Source organism: Chlorocebus sabaeus, chromosome X, assembly GCF_047675955.1.
Source record: "Chlorocebus sabaeus isolate Y175 chromosome X, mChlSab1.0.hap1, whole genome shotgun sequence".
Taxonomy (NCBI): Eukaryota; Metazoa; Chordata; class Mammalia; order Primates; family Cercopithecidae; genus Chlorocebus; species Chlorocebus sabaeus.
This window is the reverse complement of record NC_132933.1, coordinates 95209746-95229731: the sequence shown is the minus strand read 5'-3', so window position 1 is coordinate 95229731 and position 19986 is coordinate 95209746. Positions and strand designations below refer to the sequence as shown.

General features: G+C 36.4%; 1 protein-coding gene across 1 annotated transcript in view; it reads right to left on the bottom strand.

Moving 5' to 3' along the window:
* The window catches only part of LOC103247423 (zinc finger X-linked protein ZXDA-like), a 110749-nt gene extending 91065 nt beyond the window's left edge, over positions 1-19684 (bottom strand). Inside the window, exon 1 of the mRNA XM_073013627.1 lies at positions 14142-19684. Coding sequence (XP_072869728.1) covers positions 14142-16532 — 2391 coding nt within the window. The 5' untranslated portion in view covers positions 16533-19684. The remainder of the gene's footprint in view (positions 1-14141) is intronic.
* Positions 19685-19986: the final 302 nt, after the last annotated feature.

Sequence of the window (19986 nt, the reverse complement as noted above, 5' to 3'; positions counted from 1 at the left end):
CAAACAGAGGAATCTCAGAGCTTGAAGACAGGCCTTTTGAAATAATGCAGTTAGACAACATTTTTTTTTAAAAAAAAAAAAGAATAAAAAAAAATAAACAAAGTTTTTAAGATGTTTGAACCTACATAAAATGACCAAACTTGCAAATTATCTGTATTCCCAAGGGAGAAGAAAAATTAAAACTTTAGAAAATATATTTAGGTTAATAATGGGTAAAAATGTCCCAAGTCTAGCAAGGGAGTTAGACATGAAGTTATAGGAGACCAAGTGATCCCTTAAGGCAAATAGATTGCAAAAAGTATTTCATCATGGCATATTATATCCAGAATGTCTAAAGTCAATGTGAACAAAAGAATTTTAAAATTAGCAAGATAAAAGCATCTAATCACCTATAAAAGAAACCCCATCAGACTAACAGTGGACTTTAAAGCAGAAACCTTATGAGCCAGAAGGGAATAAGATGGTATTTACAAAGTGCTGGAAGAAAAAAAGTCAGCAAAAATGTTTATGTCTTTGCAGAATACACTTCATAAATGAGAGAGTAATAAAGACATTCCCAGACAAGCAAAAGCTGAGGGAATCCATCACCACTGGATCAGCCCTACAGCAAGTGCTGAAAGGAATATTAAACACAGAAGTGAAAGTTCAGTAGTCACTATCATGAAAATATATGGAAATATAAAACTCAAGTCTTATAAAACAACCACACAAAGGAAGAAGAGAAAGGAATCAAATGGCAACATGACAGAATTTCATCAAATCACCAAGACAAGAAGAGAAAAATTTAAAAAACAAGTATTTGAAAACAACAATATGGTGGGAACAAAGCCTTACACATCAATTTTAACCTTGAATGTAAATGGATTATGTCCTTTGCATAAAAGATACAGATCAGCAGAATGAATTTTAAAAATGCTGCCTAAAAGAAACTTGCCTTGCCCATAAAGACACATATAGACTGAAAATAAAGAAGTGGATAAAATATTCAACACAAACAGAAACTGAAAGTGAGCAGAAATAGTTAGACTTTCTTAGATTAAAACAGACTTTCAATGAAAAATGGTAAAAAAAAAAAAAAAAAAAGAAAGACAAAAAATATCATCATAAATGATAAGTGGATCAGTTCAGCAAGAGGATATAACAATTCTAAACATATCCAACGCTGGACCACCGAGATTCATAAAAGAATTACTAGACATAAGGAGAGATATACACAGCAATACAATAATACTGGGGACTTTAACACTTTACTTTCAGCATTAGACAGATCACCCAGACAGAAAATTAATGAAGAAACACTGGACTTAAATCAGACTTTTGACCAAATGGACTTAACAGACACATACAGGACATTCTACCCAACACCTGTAGAATGTACATTTTTTTCATTAGCACACAGAACATTCTCCAAGATAGATCACGTTAGGCCACAAAACACATCTCAACAAATTTTAAAGTACTAAAATGAATATCAACTATCTTTTCAGACCACAGTAAAATAAAAATAAAATAAAAATACCAAGAGGAACTATACAAGTCATAGAAATTAAACAAAGTGTTCCTGAATGGTCATTTGATCAATGAAGAAATGAAGACAAAAATTAAAAATTTTGAAACAAACGAATATGGAAACCCAAGATAACAAAACCTGTGGGATATAGAAAAGGCAGTGTTAAGATGGAAGTTTATCGCATTAATGGTCTACATCAAAAATATAGAAATATCTCAAATCAACAACCTAACATCATACCACAAAGAATGAGAAAAGCAAGAACAAACCAAAACCAAAATAAGCAGAAGAAAATAATGAAGATCAAAGAAGATCAAAGGAGAACCGAACTAGAGGAGAAAAAAAACAAAAACAAAACCACAAACACAAAAAAAGAGAAGATCAACGATATGAATAGTTGGGTCTTCAAAAAGATAAAATTGATAAACCACTATCTAGAATGGCTATGAAAAGAAGAGAGAAGATCCAAATAAAGTCTGATATGAAAAAGAAGGCATTGCAATTGATAATACAGAAATAAAATAGGTAATTAGAGACTATTATGAACAACTATATACTCACAAACTATAAAATCTATAGGAAATGGATACATTTCTAGACACATACAACCTTCCAAGAATGAAGGATAAAAAGCCTGAACAGACCAATAACAACTAGGAAGAATGAATCTCCAATAAAACATATCCCACCAAGGAAAAGCCAAAGACTGTATGAATTAACAGTTGAATACTACCAAATATACAAAGAAGAATTAACACCAATTCTCCTGAAACAGTTCCAAAAAATTCTCCTTAACTCATTCCACAAGGCCCGTATCACCCTGACACCAAAACCAGACAAAAACAGAAGAAAAAAGATTAAACTGCAGACCAATATCCCTGATTAACACAAACACACAAATTATGAACAGAATACTAGCAAACTGAATCCAACAGCACATCATTAAGATGAAACACCATTTTAAAAATGGGTTTTATACCAGGGATGCAAGGATGGTTCAACCTATGCAAATCAATAAATGTGATACATCACATAAACATAATTAAGGACAAAATACCTATAATCATCTCAATAAAGTAAAAAAAAAGCATTCAATAAAATTCAGCATCTCTTCATGATAAAAAAGAAACTGTTAATGAACTAGGCATAGAAGGAACATACTTCAAAATAATAATGGCCATATGTGACAAACCCATAGCTAACATCATACTGAATGGGGAAAAGTTGAAACATTTCATCTGGAACTGGAACAAGAGAAGGATGCCCACTCTCAACACTCCTATTCAGCATAGTACTAGAAACCCTAGACAGAGCAATCAGGCAAGGGAAAGAAATAAAAGGCAGCCAAATTGGAAAAGAGGAAGTTAAATGATCCCTGTTTTCTGATTACATGATTGCATATCTAGGCAAACCTAAAGATTCCACCCCAAAAACTCTTATGTTTTATAAATGAATTTAGAAGAATTGCAGGATGCAAAATCAACATACAAAAATCAGTAACTTTTCTATACATCAATAATGATCTAGCTGAGAAAAAAACAATAAGGCAATCTCATTTACAATAGCTACAAAAAAGTACCTAGGAATCCATTTTAGAAAGAAGCAAATGATCTCTACAAAAAAAACCCTACAAAACACTGATGAAAGAAATTGAAGATGACACAAATAGAAAAACATTCCATGCTCACAGATTTCAAGAACCAATAGCATTAAAATTACCATACTGCCTAAAACAGTCTACAGATTCAATGCAATCCCTATCAAAATGACAATGTCATTTTTAACAGAATTAGCAAACATAATCCCAAATTTCATATGAGACCCCCCCCTCCAAAAATCTGAAAAGCAAAAGCAATTCTAGCAAAAAGAACAAAGCTGGAGACATCACTTTACCTTACTTAAAAGTATACTAGAAGGCTATAGTAACCCAAACAGCATGGTACTCTTGTTAAAATAGACACATGGATCAATGGGACAGGATAGAGAACCCAAAACAAAAAGCCATATATTTACAGCCAAGTTATCTTTGAAAATATCAAAAAGAACACACATTGGAGAAACAACACTTTCAGCAAATGGTGCTGGGAAAAATTGATTTTCATAAGCATGGGAATGTAACTGGATACCTGTCTCTTACCATACATAAAAATCAACTCAAGCTGGATTGAAGATTTAAATGTAAGTCTGAAACAAATATTCTAGAACAAAACCTAGGGAAAACTCTTCTCGGCCTCCGTTTATGTCAATAATTTATGACTAAGATCTCAAAGGTACAGGCAACAAAAACTGAAATAGACAAACGAGACTTCAACTAAAAAGCTTCTGCACAGCACAGGAAATAATAAACAAAGTGAACAGACAACCTGTAGAGTGGGAGCAAATATGTGTAAAATATACATCCAACAGGGTACTTGTATTCAGAGTATACAATGAATTCAACCAACTCAACAAAGAAAGAAAATCCCATCAAAAAATGGATAAATGACATGTATGGAGATTTTTCAAAAGACCTACAAATGCCCAACAGATATGTGAAAAAAGTATGCAACATCACTAGTCATCAGAAAAAAATGCAAATTAAAATCACAATGAGATATTATCTTACCCCAGTCAGAATGGCATAATTAAAAAGTCAAAGAAAAACAAATGTTGACAAGGATGTGGAGAAAAGGGAACTTTTATACATTGTTGATGAGAATTTAAATTAGTACAACCTTTATGAAAAACTAAGTATGGAGATTTTCTGAAGAACTAAAAATAGAACTACCACTTGATCCAGCAATCTCACTACTGGATATCTACCCAAAGCAAAAAAAATCATTATATTAAAAAGATAGCTGCACTTGTATGTTTATTTCCGCTCTATTCACAATAGCAAAAATATGGAATAAACTTAAGTGTTCATCAATAGATGATTGGATAAAGAAAATGTGGTATGCATACACAATGAAATACTATTCAGCCATAAAAAGAATGAAATCACATTTTTTGTAGCAACATGATGAAACTGGATATCATTAAGTCAAACAAGTCAGACACAGAAAGACAAATATTTCACATTTTCACTCATAAGAACTCTCGTATCTGATGGTGAATGTGTAAATTAGTACAAACACCTTGGAAAACTGTTTGGCAGTACTTACTAAAATTTAACATACCTAGTTACACTCCCATTTATTTATTAGATTGTTCATAGCAGCATAATTAGCACTTGCCAATAAATGGAAACTATATAAACGCCTATAAGTGGAAGCTAAAAAATTATGGGTGAGGGATACACTATAATTCTACAACAAAAATAAATGAACAAGCCAGGTGTGGTGTCCTATGCCTGTAGTCCCAGATACTAGGTGGGAGGATACCTTGAGTGCAGAAGATCAAGGCTGCAATGAGCTATGATAGTGCCATTGCATTCTAGCCTGGATGACAAAGAGAGACCTTATCTCTTAAAATAAAAATGAATAAATGAATTGTTTATACATACTAAATCATGGCTGAAGTTCACAAACAAAATGTTGAGTAAAAGAAGTCAAAAACAAAAAGAATATAAACTTTCCATAAAGTTTAAAAATAAAACTAATCTGTAGTTTTAATATATTAACACAAAAACTTGTACACAAATATTGATAGCAAAAACTGATCATATCTAAAGGTGGAAACAACTCAAATGTCCATTAATTAGTTAACAAATAAAGTGCAGTATGTTTATATAATGCGATATATTTCAGCCATGAAAAGAGTGAAGTACTGATATGTGCTAAAACATGGATGAACTTTAATAACATCATACTAAGAAAAGCCAGATACAAAAGCATATATTGTACAATTCCATTCACATGAAATATGCATAATAGACAAATCCATAGAGACAGAAAGTAAATTAGTGGTTTCCTGGAGATGATAGAATGGAGAATGATTATGGGATTTCTTTTCAGAGTGGCAGAGGTGTTCCAGAATTATCCAGTTGTGATGACTCAGCAACATTATTAATGTTTTAAAAATGACTTGACTTGTATATTTTAAAACGGTGAAATTTATATTATGTGAATTTTATCTCAATAATAATAATAAATGAAGAGAAGCAAATAAAAAACATCTAATTTTTGGTTTGAAAAGCAAGTTATTTATTTTGGTACAGGGTGGCAGTGACTAGCAGAGGATATGAGGGAGATATGAGGTTCTGGTAATCCTTTCATCTGAGTAGTGGCTTTATAGGTGTATTCATTTTTTGAAAATTAATAAAGCAATTTTGTAATGTAAGTTATATTTTTAAAGTATGTTATATTTCAATAAAAGTTATAAAAATAAAACTTACAAATTAAAAAATGTTTTAGGACCAGTTAGAATTCAATACATGGTAACTTAAAATTACATCAAGGCATGATTAAAATACACAATATAGCCTCACAACTAACAATCTATAGGTTGTTATCTGGAGGTGTATTGGATAATTCAATAATCTTGAAAATAAAAATCAATTAGCAATTTTAAAGACATGAATCAAAGATTCACATTTAGTTTAAAAATACTTTATAAAATACTTGGAGTATAAATACTTAGAAACACCAACTACTAAAATTATTATGTAAAATAATCAATAGCCTCCAATTTGATAACGTTTTGGATTTTATAGTCAGGGCCCAAATTTGTAACTTTTCTTCTTACTTTTTACTGTCTTCAAGAAACTTTCAAAAGATAGATTGTATTAGACAGACAGATTACCAATGTTGCAATAATGGCTCTTTGATTTTTTTTATGTCTAACTGTAACTGGAAAATTCTGGACATGCTTCAAAATTGTCATTGTGCTTTTATCCAGATGTTTTCAACCAAAGACACTTAGACTGAAACACTTGGCTAGAGATCAAACTTAACTATTTGATTGTTTGAATTTTATTTTCTCATTTCTATTTTTGGGAAGAATCCTCAATAATTTTTATAAATATAGGCAACATTTTATCTTTAAGAATTTTTTAAAGAATCTGTGGTGAAGGACAACAAGAATCACTTTGCAAATAATTTTCTATCCAGTGTGTTTTTGCAATATTTAGTAGATTTGGTACATAGATTTAGCAGTGAAAATGACTATCCAGTGCCTACTGTAAAAATGAAATATAATACAAGTTAGTCAAATTTTTAGATTTCACATAAGACTTACTGCTCTAGATAAACTATTCTAAAAATGAACTGAATAAAAATATGCTGAATAATATACAAGAGTGGATTTATCAGCAAAATTTATAAATACAGAATTAATAAAAAATTAATCTCCTTTTTCCAATTGAATTTGCCTTTCATTCATTTCGATAAGTCTTCCCTGTTATCTAAAAAGTAGTACAGATAGTCCAGGTTTCTCCATTTTCAAAGTAGCCACATTTCTAAAGTTATAAACACTTATTTTAACAATGTTCTTAAATCCTATTGCTTCCTAAGTACATAAATAAAAGTGACATACCCAAATGGCAAAATGAGCCTGCACATAAAAAAAAGAAAAACAAGTTTTACTTAATCAACAATATTTTAGGAAGTGAGGCAAAAATAATGAATATTGGCTTATTCCCTCTTCTACTAGCATGTCATAACATTTGATGCAATTCCTATTATTATTAATAATTTAAAATAAAATAAGCTCCAGAAAGCACAAGAACATAAAATGACTTTGAAGGGGAAGCTGTTGCATCTCTTTGGAAATATCAAGGGCCAAGTTTAGCATTAACCAACTAATGCCAACACAAATTGGGAGGAAAAATAGTTCTCACTCTGCCTAGCAGCACATTCTAAAATTGGACTCGCCTGGAATGAACTGCCACTCTATTCAATGAGTCATTGCCTGTGGAATTTCCATTTAGCTCTCTAATCTGGCTAATTTCCTTACAAATAGACATGAGAGAAGCTTCCTTCTTCCACATGCAGTATTACGTTGTTTCACACTACAGTTATATCCCTCTACTGTGTACACAGGAAAGGGAAATAAGTCTTGACAAAGATTAATCATTTCTTGACTTTATTCCAAGGAAAGACTGGCTTAGAATTGAAATATTTTCATTTTGGCTACCATTTGTAATTTTTATTGTTAAATGTATTTATTTTTTAAACTGACAAAAATTGTGTATATTTATCATGTACAATATGTTTGAAAATATGTATAACACTGTGGAATGACTAGATAGAGTTAATTAACACATGCATTACCTCCTATATTTACTTTTTGTAGTGAGAACACAAAATATTATTTATCACTATAGTGAGCTTTATTTTTTTATAATAGGCTTTGTTTCCTTTCCAAATGTATTCAGTTAGTTATACTTTATTCAGAATGAGAGATACTTGCTTGATGATTAACCCTATACCTCACTACATGATTGGTGAAGTTTCAGGATTCTTCATGTTAAACTCCAGTAGTTGTCATTCCCAAGTATCAAATGAAGTCTTTATAGCCTTATTTTCAGCTAGCATACCTATATAAAATAATTACCTTCTAATTAAAGTCTTTTTTGTTTCAGAAAATTAAAATTTGCTTGTGTGTCCAGTATAGGAAAGTAAAAATTATTTCAAAAATTACAGGTGTAAAATCATTTATTTATATGCTATGGTTTTCTCATTTGGAAACAAAATGTTTGTTTTATATAATTTTCAAAAGATCACTCTCAGGTTTTAAACTTAATATATCCGGGATTACAATCTAGAACAAATCAAAATATAACATAATTTACAAACTATTTCCCATAGTATTTTGCTATAATTAAAGCTACCAGTCACAATTCTGTTTAAATTTAAATTTAGGACAGTTTATCCTAATTGCTGTATTGCAGCTTAAATTTTAGATTCTTAGAACTTTTTGAAAAAAATTTTGATAATCTGCACATTGAAATACTCCTCATTACAATTTTCTGTCCATACTGTGAAAATAACAACCACCGTTATATTTGAATCTGTATAATTCTAATATATAACCATCTAGAAATTGATTATATATTATTTTTCATTGCTTGCTGAATTTTTGTTTCTGTCTAGCTTGTAATGTGTGTGCGTAAAGGGCAGAATTTGTCAAATATGTGCTAAAAATGTTTGTTTGAATAAAGTAATGCAACATACTTTTGTGTTATACTTCATAGTGCCTCACACAGAGTAGGCACTCAATAACCACCAGCTGCTTAATAAGCTGGTAATGATAAGACGTAGTCTAAGGATTCAGTTAGTGCTCATAAGAATAATTATCTCCTTTGTTTAAAACACTGAGTTAAGATATTTTCCATAGGCAGAATGATGTTTAATGTGTTTTGCATGTGCATCAATGTCAGCAGAAAACTAGAATGAGATGTATTGTTCTGTTGACAATGCAGGACAGCAAAGTCACCATCAAACAAAATGTAATTGTTAGGTAATTATACTATTTATTTACTCTATTTTTTTGCACTCCATGCTCATTGAGTTATCACCATTAGTAGTCAGGGTAACTATAAAATGTGTTACATTAGGGTGTAAAGAGAAAAGAGGATGTGACTTCTGTGACTGAGTTTCCATACACCATCACTTGCCATGTTAGCTAATGAAAGAGAGGATTATGAGTAAGAAGCCCCAAGTATCACACCAAAGTTGGTTTTTGGACAATCTTAGTCCTGTCTCTTCCAGTTTAAGAGAAATACAGTTAAAACTCAATCTAACACAGTTTATCATGAGAAACTATTGAAATTAACGACTAAGGAGTATCCTCCAAATTATGGAGATCTGATTTGTTATATTAATAAGCACCAAATAAAAAATACCTGTTGAATATCTGTAGTAGCAGAAAGTAGTAGTAAGAAAGAAATGGAAGCCAGAGATGACATAGCTCATTTTGATACAGAGTGGTCTGGGCTTATATTGTACAAGGTTGAAGAGTCCTGCAAATTATCAAAGGGAAATAACATTATAAACATCAAATGTGAATCTAAGAACATATTAGGGAGCCAAACAAAATAAAGTCATATCACTGTCTAATAGTGTGGATAATCTAGAATAAGCATGATTTATTCAGAGATAGCCATAGTTTATCACTTCCTGATAAATTAAGCATGTCCTAATCATCTTTCCATAAATATTCCTGAAAATATTTTATTACACAACTTTGTTCATATTAATCAAGTGTAATTTTTATAGTATCCAAGAAATCCTTAGGAACATTTTTAATCTTCCTTTCTCTTTCTGTCTCTTTCTGATGGGTGTCCTATATATTCAATAAGTTACCAAATTATATTCATTTCCTCAATTAGGACACATCTCCTATATCTCTGTTTCTTCTCGTCACCACTCCAGTCCAAGCCTTCATCACAACACTCCGGAATTACTACAACAGACTCCTAAGTGATTGCACTATTTCCCCCATCAAATCCATATTATGCATGTCCACTATATTAATATTTTTATATAATCACATTTGACTTCCCTTCTCAAATATCTTCACTGGCTTTCAATCATATCCATAATAAAGTCCTATCTACTCTGACTGGTTTGTATTGCCTTCCAGAATTTGGCTCCATACTGGCAGTCTAACTCTAACACCCAGCACTTACCAAATATGAGCCCTGAATTTGAGTTAGGCTGTTTTTCACAGTGTTGTGTGGCTAATTCCATTTTGAGTTCTTTATTTGTGCTTTTCTCCCAGGCTGGAATTCACCAACATTCTTCTTCATATAACTAAAAGTAACCACCCATTAAACTCCAGCTCCTGCCCCTCCTTTCACTCCAAGCCATTCATTTGGTGCCTGAAAACATGTTTGTTGATTTTGTTTAGTTGTAAAATGGCTAATAGGTGAATTTTTATGTCCTCTCCAAAATTAAGATATGGCTCATATTTTACTCTTGTTATCTATATCCCTAGTATTCTACCTTGCATTCTGCAAGGAGTCAGTAAATTAACTTGAAATATACAGAGGGGACCATAGCTTAAATATTGTTACCAAAGGTCCCATCTATTTAGATTTCATAAACATATAAGATTCATTTTTAATGATTGCTTTTTATAGGTTGTTTTGTGCTTAAACAATCTGTTCTCTAAACACTTGGTCCCTAGCCATTTTGGCACCAGAGACCAGTTTAGTGGAAGACAATTTTTCCACAGATGGGGGGATAGTTTTGAATGATTCAGGCACATGACATTTATTGTGCACTTTATATTATTATTACATATTCACCATAATGTAGAATCAGTGGGCGCTCTGAGCTTGTTTTCCTGCAACTAGATGGTCCCATTTTGGGGTGATGGGATACAGCGACACATCATTAGGAATTAGATTCTCATAAGGAGTGTGCAATCTAGCTCCCTCCCATGTGCAGTTCACAATAGAGTTTGTGCTCCTATATGAGAATCTAATGCCACTGCTGATCTGACAAGAGGTGGAGCTCACTTTCGCTCCCTGGCTGCCACTCACCTCCTGCCGTGCGGACCAGTTTCTAACATGCCATGGACTAGTACCTGTCCGTGGCTTGGGGGTTGGGGACTCCTGCTTTAAACCCTAGCATACAATTTGCTTTTTAAAAAATTATTAAGCAAATCTATCTTACAAAAAAGTTACATATATATATATATAAATAAGTAAATATATAAATTTCAGTTACATATAAAATATATACAAATTTCAGATATATATATATACATTTTAGTTAGGCCTTACATTTCAATTGTCACATATTTTGAGTGAGTTGCATTTAATTTAGTTTTTATCATCATGAAGTTATCAAGTGGATCTGTTTGATACCAATAATTACCAAGGGATTATGAATATTTCTATCAGGGAATTAATCATTGCTTTATGTGGAATCAAGGAACAGTCAAAAATACTCTGTTATACTAATGTCTTATCTTATTTTTCCTGGATGGGAATATGAAGCATTTAATCCACAGAGAAAGATGATCTTCGTATTCTAACAAGTTTCACTTTTACTATTTAAGGCTTTCAATTATGTAACACTATAATGAGATAACTGGTAAAAATGTCAAGATTAACATATTTAAACTAATGATAAATATGCTCATCAGGACCCCCCAGAATCAAACCTTCTTGCAAGGCATTTTTTATTGTGTTTTCAATTGGCAAAATGTTAATAAATCAAGGACTGAAGATGAACAAAAGGCAAACGAGATAAAATTAAATCATGTCCCATTGTTTAAACAAAAAGGCAAGCTTATGCCAACACTAACAGAAACACGAATATATTTACAGTCACACTTCTGTCTGTAATTACATGCCATGTCAACTATCATGCTGGGACAACAGCATTGAAAGAGAAATCTTTTGAAAAAATTGAACAAAAGAAACCATGTGAGCTCACGGACAATCACAAGATTTTTATCTTAAAAAAAAAACAACAATTTGTCCTTTGAAAATTCTATAGACCATAACAAAAGCATAGCTTATGATAGTTTTCATGGGAAGAAATAGGTCTAAGGGATTAAGGAAACAATGTGACAGAGTTTTAAAATATCTATATGGTTATATATCTTAATGGATGCCTATGACCCTTGTGTTCACCTCAGGCCTCTGCACTTTCTATAGGAAAATAAAAATAATCTATTTAAGAGGACTTAACTAATGACAACACATTTCTAAAATGGGCTTAAAATCTTTCTAAAATACTAAGGGAGAACTGTTAAACGGTTAGACACAAAATTCTATTTCTTTGAATTAAAAATGTATGTGTTTTTGCTTTTTCATTGAATAAGTACAACCAACTTAAAAATTATAAAGACAGTAAAGATGTATATCAAGGTGGTAAATATTAAAGTGTACTGTTAAAGTGCCATAATAATTGTTATCCCCAAGTATCTACATGTAAACAGTACTGGGTTACAATGGTTGAAAGCAACCAATAGTGTTTGCTACCATGACCACATTTTAGAAAAGGAAAAGTAGAACTACTTCTCACTAACGCCTTATATAAAATATCTCCATTACTATCTGATTCATGTATAAACACATTGCCATCTGAATCAAGAAAATAACTTCTCAATATACACACATACTTGCAGCAATACTGTGACTGAAAAATGGGCCATAAGAAGAATGGCTGAGAGATGGTGACCATGAAAGAGACCTGTCTAATTTAAACATAAATAAAAGAGATTCATGGCAAGGACTGGTGTACACCTACAAGGAAATAGGGTGGAGTACAAAGAATGTAAGAGAAATCAATTAAGTTGGGAGGCAGCAAACAGTTATAAACAAAATAGTCGTGAAACTCAAGAGTCAAATGGCAGAATGGGAAATATTTCCTCTCTGTTTTGAGCTACACACACAATTAATAGTTACTAAGTGAAATATATTTGTAATCTGAGCTACGTAAATTTTAATAAGAATTGTAGTTCTGACTTTGCCATATTACCTCACAGGATTGTGAGGATCAAATATAATAGTTGTGAAAGTGCTAAACTGTAAAATGCTATACTCATGTAAGATAGATGGTATCTACTCAAAATGTAGACAAAACTCTCTCATTTCAACTCTAAGAGTGAGCCAGCAATGAGCTCTCTAGGGCACAGAGGGGAGAAAAATCTCCTTCTGGTCTATGTCCAGATTGTCTTGGAAGAATAGACTGAATACTCACTGCATCAGCTTGCTTTGAATGCAGACCAAAGATACTATGAAATTGATCTAATGGACATGTGGCCAATGCCACAAAAGAACAGTGTGGAGAAAAATCCTTCTTAATCTGTTGAAGAAATAACTTTCTCTTCCTCTTTCTTAACCTTCACAAATGTTTATTTCGTGCACAATCCTGATATTAATTTGTGCTAATTTCTCCCCTTTGAGGAGGGAAAACAAGGGGCAGGAAAGGGAATGAAGATTCACCAAAATATGCTGAAACATACATAACATTTTCCTTTCAATACAACCTACTGGGGTAGAAAAAATAAGTCTAGGATGTAACACATATGTTCACATTGCTATGACCATTTTACAGATAGAAAACTGAGGCTAAGAGAGACTAACTTATTAAAGGCCAACTTATTCAAAACCACAAAGCAAACATTTCACCCTGGGTCTGAGTGATAACAAAAGCCCTTGTATTTTCCACAACAAAAACATACCTTCATCATAAGAAAAAGGTTAGAATGATAAACAGCTAAGAAGAACCAACTCCTATTTTTAGCTCTTTTTTTTTTGTTTTTTTTGAGTTCTATCATTAGATTTTCGTACTGTGTAAAATTTCCATTAAATTTTTAATGTAAAACACCAGTTCCTCAATCTTTCATTATTTAGTGCTACAGGGCTCAAACCGCTTTTCATTACAAGTACAAACAATGATTAATAATTGCAAAATGCCCGAAATTTTTCAAGAAAAAGCATAAAATCACAAAAAAAAAAAAAAAAACAACTGAAAAGACCTTATGAGCAATGAGTTCAAACCACCACAATTCATAAATAAGGAAATTAAGGCTCAGATAGGTTAAGTGACTTGCTCAGGGTCACACAACTTGTCAGTTCCAGACTCAAGATCAGAATTTAGATCTCCAAACTTGTAGTCCAGGGCTGTGCTCTTTTTGTAAACCAAAGAGAAATGACTGCACTTAAACATTTAGTCCAGAACATCCTCAAAATTGACTATAATAAAAGTAAGCCACATGGCAAGGAACAAATAGAGTTGGTTCATACCAAAAATGAGCTGCCAGTCACAGTGATAACATTTCTTTCTTTCTGAGAACCATGGTTTCCTGCTGCACTGGGGAATCCAAACTGGGTTTCTCCCTCCTGTCCAAAGAAGTCAGGATGTACGTTCCACTCCGCTTTGGTTGGTGTCAGTAGTTCTGAGACACTGTTTTCACAAAGGGTGCTTGAAGGAGTCAGAGCATCTGTGTCCACTGTTAGCTTACTGCTGGGTGTTAAAGCCTGGGGCTCTGGACTGGAGTTTTTCATGGCCAAAGAGCCCAGAGATCCCAATGGCCCCACACTTACACTTGAGACCTCATCCATATCTAAGGGGCTCTGCTGAAAACCAGTGGCCGCCGTTCCGAAAAAGAGAGAGGTATCCAGATTTTGAGGAGGGTTGCTGGTGGCCTTCAAGGCCGGAGGGTCCACAGCCTGCCCTACGGAATTATTATTATTAGCAGGGAGGTGCCCTGCCAGAGTTGAGCTCACAGAAGCCACATCAATAGTCAAGATTCCAGAGTTCACCAATGCTGTGTCCAACACTGCAGCAGAAGTACTGTCTGGTACATCAGAAAACAGAGACACTATCTCTGCATCTCTGAGATCATCCTGTCCCTGGCTGGTAAGTTCACTGCTGGGTGTAAGAGAATTTGCTGCTTCTAGCTGAGCTAAGAGATCCTGGCCCACCTTGTGCCTTTTGGTCATGTGCGTCTTCATGCTGTGCTTGGATGTGAAGAGTTTATTACAAGTGGAGATCGGGCAACGGCTTTTCCAAGTGTCCACATCCTGCAGGTGTTTCTTGGAGTGAATGTAGAGGCTACTGCGAGCAGAGAACCTGGCACAGCAGCCTTCCACAGGACACACGAAAGGCTTTGTGCCCAAGTGGGTTATGCTGTGGCCTTTCAGATGTTCAGCTCTCGTGAAAGATTTCCCACAGCCTTCCACAGGGCACATGAACCTCCGGTCATCGTCGTGCTTCCTTTTGTGCCTTAAGAGTTTGGACATGCTGGTGAAGTTCCAGCCACAGCCATCAAAGTCACAAAGGAAAGGTCTCTCACCGGTGTGACTCCGCAGGTGAATTTTCAGCCTACAAGCCTTGTCATATTGTTTGCTGCAGCCAGGAAAAGAGCAGGAAAACAGTTCCTGTTCCCTGAAATGGGCGCGGTTATGGGAAAACAGAGCACTCACTGTGATAAATGTCTTCTTGCAGCCAGAAAACGCGCACTGGTAAGGCCTCTCGGGTTCGAAGTGGCTGCGCTGGTGGGCGCTGAGTTTGGCCTGCGTGGGGAAGCTCTCCTCGCACACCTCGCATTTGAATGAGTTCTCCTGCTCATGGCCCTTCATGTGCGCCTTGAGGTTGTACACGGTGGTGAAGCTCTTGCCACAGCCCTCCGCCGGGCAGCCAAAAGGCCGCAGTTTGTCGTGAGACTGCAGGTGCCTCTTGAGCTTGTAAGAGGTGGTGAAGGTCCAGCTGCAGTCACCCAGGGGGCATTTGAAGGGCCTCTGGCCCTGGCTGCTGCTATGCGTCAGCAGGTGCACCTTCAGCTGGTGCTTCTTGGCGAAGGTTTGCCCGCACAGCGCCTCGGGGCACAGGTACAGCACTGTGCCTGGGCCAGAGCCCAGCTGTCCCCGGGGGCCCAGGGCGGCGGCCAGGCCCTCCGCCTCCTCCTGGGGCGCCGGAGCTGGCGCGGGTTCGGCCGGCTGGGCTAGCAGGAGGTCTGGAGGCAGCTCTGGGCAGTCACTCGGCTGCGCGACATGCGGGAACCCGGCTTGGGGGGCAATCAGACACCTGGGGGGCTTCTGGGCAGGAGCGGCCCCGGGCTTCCAGGAGTGTGATGGGGGCGTGGTCAGGGTGAGGACGCCGTTCTCAAAGCGCAACAGCAGGTCCTGGTTGTGGATAGTGACTGTGCCGGTGAAGGCCGCGGCGGGGCTGGGGGCAGAGATCGGGGCCTGAATGGAAATCGCGGACAGAAAGCTGGGGCCCCGCGCAGAGCAGCCCGCGGGGTTCGCGCCGCTGTAGTCCCCCTGGAGCCCCGGGCCTGCCTCGGCCTCCTCCCTCAACACAGGCCCTGAGGCCTGACACGAGCGCACTGTCTCCACGTCGCCACCCACCGGGTCAAGCAGCACCAGGAGGAAGTCGTCGCCGCCATCGCCGCTAGGTTGATCGGGCCTCGGCGCCAACAGGCTTGGGCCGGGGCCCCGTGAGGCCCTGCGGGCTTCCTTGCACCACCGCCCGGGCCCGCCATCTTGGAGGTCCCGGAGCAGCAGGAGGCGGCGCGTGGAGACCTGGCCAGCCGGCGGGTCAGGGCCTCGGTGGACCCGGCCGCCACCCGCGGGGATACTGCCGCCGCCGCCCTGTAGTGTCCCGCGAGCCGGGAGCAGCTTCGGGATTTCCATCTCTGTGTCCCAGAGGCTGGGCTGGAACCAGAGCCGAGGAGGAGGTGCGACCCCGCCCCCTGCCGCGGGTCTGAACAGGTTCCTAAAAGGGGGAAAAAAAGTGCAATGCGGTGAAACTGGCCCTATCAGATATTAAAACGTATTTAACGCCACAGTGATTTAAATATTCTGGTACTGGGTCTCTGGAACAGAATAGAAAGCCCAGAGGTAGAGCCTGGTATGCATAAATACGTTCTACGGTTAATATACGTAAGTAATTAAGGAAGTCTTCTGAGGTGATGGGAAAATGAGGACAGCTTGTTCAGTAATGCTGTGGAACACCTAGGCGTCTATCCGCTAAAAGCAATTTTAATCCGTGACTCATTGTATATCCCCAAATAAACACCCCCAGCCCCTCCCAGTGTTAGACAAGTTGCTTCGTACTTTTTGTGTGTTAAAATTTGTTTACCGGCTGGCTGCCTGCCTGGATTGATGGATGAAAGACAATTCCTGAGAGAATAAACTATCTCTGTGTCAGCATTAAACGACCATAGTGCTGGCATTTCTGCCAAAAATGTCCTTCCCCTTCCCACCTCCCCGCGGGACAACTTCCATACTCACAATTGTCTTGAGCAAAGTCCTCGGTACAATTTGCCACATAGTTCAATTTTTGTCTGCTGATACAGAGGTTAGAATGAGTGAGAGATGCGGCCAAAACAGATCAGCATTGTTCAGCCTAGAAATGCAAAGTCTGGAGGACGAAACAATTTATATTGAAATCTGGAAAAAACCCAACCCACTCCTGGCTTCTCCCTATACAGTGCACAACCTAAACCAACTCTTTGCCCTTCCGCCATTGGTTGTACCATAATAAATTTCATGTCCACTCTCATAGCACAATGAGGGCATTCCTCAGTTTATTCTGCATTCTCCAGCACATTCTCTGAGCAGGAATTCCAGTTAAATGTGTTAAGGTTAAACCCTCAGTCACTGAAATGGACTCTGCCAAGTAAAGTGCACAGATCTTGTCCAATCACCCTGGTGTACCTGCTAGCATTTAAGTGTGGTGGTCCAGTCTTGCTGGGCCTGTGGTGCCTAATGACCTTATTAATGATGACGACAATCCTCCAATTTGTCTGTCACAAATGAGTTTGGAATTGACACAAATATAGGGTGAAATATCTGAGATGAGAAGGCTTAGAGTGATGAATAGATTGGTGGTGGGGGGGAGGGGGAGGTGTAACCTGTTGTTTAAATACTCCCAGCTCTCTCGCCCTCTTTTAATGACAGTGGACACTTGATCTCTTGACTGGAGGATCGAGTTTTTCATCCATAACTATTTGAACCTCATCAAAATTTCTACTCCACATACTTTTCTTTCTATTACCTTTTCTGGAGCAAGAATTTTTCAAATCTGAAATTTGAAGAGTGCATAAAACTTATCTGTATGGTTTAGATTATTTTACAAAAGCAGACACCTATGTAACCAGGACCAAGGTCAAGCAATAGATCACTGCCAGCCTTCCAGAATACAGCCGCTGTACTCCTCCCAATGACAACCCACACTCTCCTATATGGATATAGTCATTGCTCTGACTTTGTAATAATCATTTTACCGCTTTCCTTTATAGCTTTATCACTTTTGTACGCATCCCTAAACAATAGAGTTGATACAAAATTGTATAAATGGAATCATACAGCATCCTTCCTTTTATAGCTTCCTTTTTTCACTGTGTATTATACTTGAGAGACTCATCCATGTTGTTCATAATAGCTATAAGTAAGTAGATCCGTTGTCTCCATCGACTGTCATTCCAGCATATGCTTATAGCAAAGTGATTATGGTATGATTATACCACTACATTCTACAGCAGATGGAGATTAGGATTGCTTCTACTTTTCAATGATTATTATGAACATTCTTGCACATTTCTAATTGGACACATGTGTAAAAATCTCTCTAGGGTATATATCCAAGAATAGAATCACAGGGCCATAGGGAATGGATATCCTGAGCTTTACTAGATGATGCCAAATTGTTCTCTGTGGTGATTGGGACAGTTGTCAATCCCACCAGCAGCACAGAGTGTCCTTCCTGATCCACATCTTCACCTACACAAAGTACTGCCAGAATTTAAATTTTGCCGGTCTACTGGTGGGCAATACCCAAATTACTATTAAGTTTTAGCACATTTTCGTGATAATGAGCCTTTTGGAGTTTCGAGGAAGATCTATTCAAATTTACCTCTTTTAACCCATGTTTCTATTCTATTGTTCACCTGATACTGACTTAATGAGTCTGTTAAATATTTTAAATACTCGTCCATACCTGTGGCCAAAACACTCCCTTGCTCTGTTTGTATTTTCACTTGTTTGTCCTCTGTTTTGTGAACAGAAGCTATTAGTTATAATATAGTCAACTTCACCATTCTTTTCCTGATGGTTAGTGCTTTTGTGTTTTAAGAAATATTTTCTGTTTTAAGGAAACCTGGGACATGAAAGCATTCTCTATATTTTCTTCTAAAATATGTATGCTATTGCCCTTCATAGTCAGGTCTTAATCTGCCTGCAATTGATGTTTGTGTATTGTGTTATGTAGCGTTCCATTTATGCATGTTTGTATGTATGTAAGTGAATATCCAGTTTTCTCAGTGAACCACTTATTGAGAAGTCTGCCTTTTGCCAATTGATTTACAGTGCCATAAATCAAGTATCTACACATATGTGGGTTAGTTCCTATACTCTCTATTAAGCACTTGTCCATTTGAAATACCACACTATCTTAATTACTACAGATCCATAGTTAATTCTGATATTTGGATTAGGCAACTCAATTCTACCTTGTTCTTCAAAAGTGTCTTGGCTACTTTTGGTCCATTTCAATTCCATTTAAATTATAAACTAATCATGCAAACTTCAACTAACAGCTAGTTTGGGGTTCTAATTCGGATTGTGCTGATATTTTAGATTTGACTTCTCAATATTGAATGTTCGATTCATGGTTATGGTCAATCTCTTCTTTTAATAAGATCACCTTTAATGTGCCCAAATAATATTTTATATTTTTCCCATGAGGCAAGTTTTTTGTCCTAGGCATTTCATATCTTGCAAATCGTATGTTTGAAATTTTTATTGTCTAAATGTATAGCTCTAAATAGGATGCAATTGGCTTTTGTTTGTTAAGATTTTATCCTACAAGCATATAATCTCTTCTTATCAATTCTAATAATTTGTCTGTAATACTTTGTAGAATTTTATATATACTGTCATATCATCTGAAAATAGTGCCAGTCTTTCTTTTTCCTTTCCAAATATCTTATTCCTTTTTCTTTCCCTACTGCACTGTCTGGGACCCCACCCCCACCCCCAGTAAACTATTGCATAGAAGTGGTGATAGTGGACATCCTTACTTGATGCAGATCTTGAAGAGGAAGCTTTCAGTGATTCTCCGTTAAGAATGATGCTTGCTGTATAT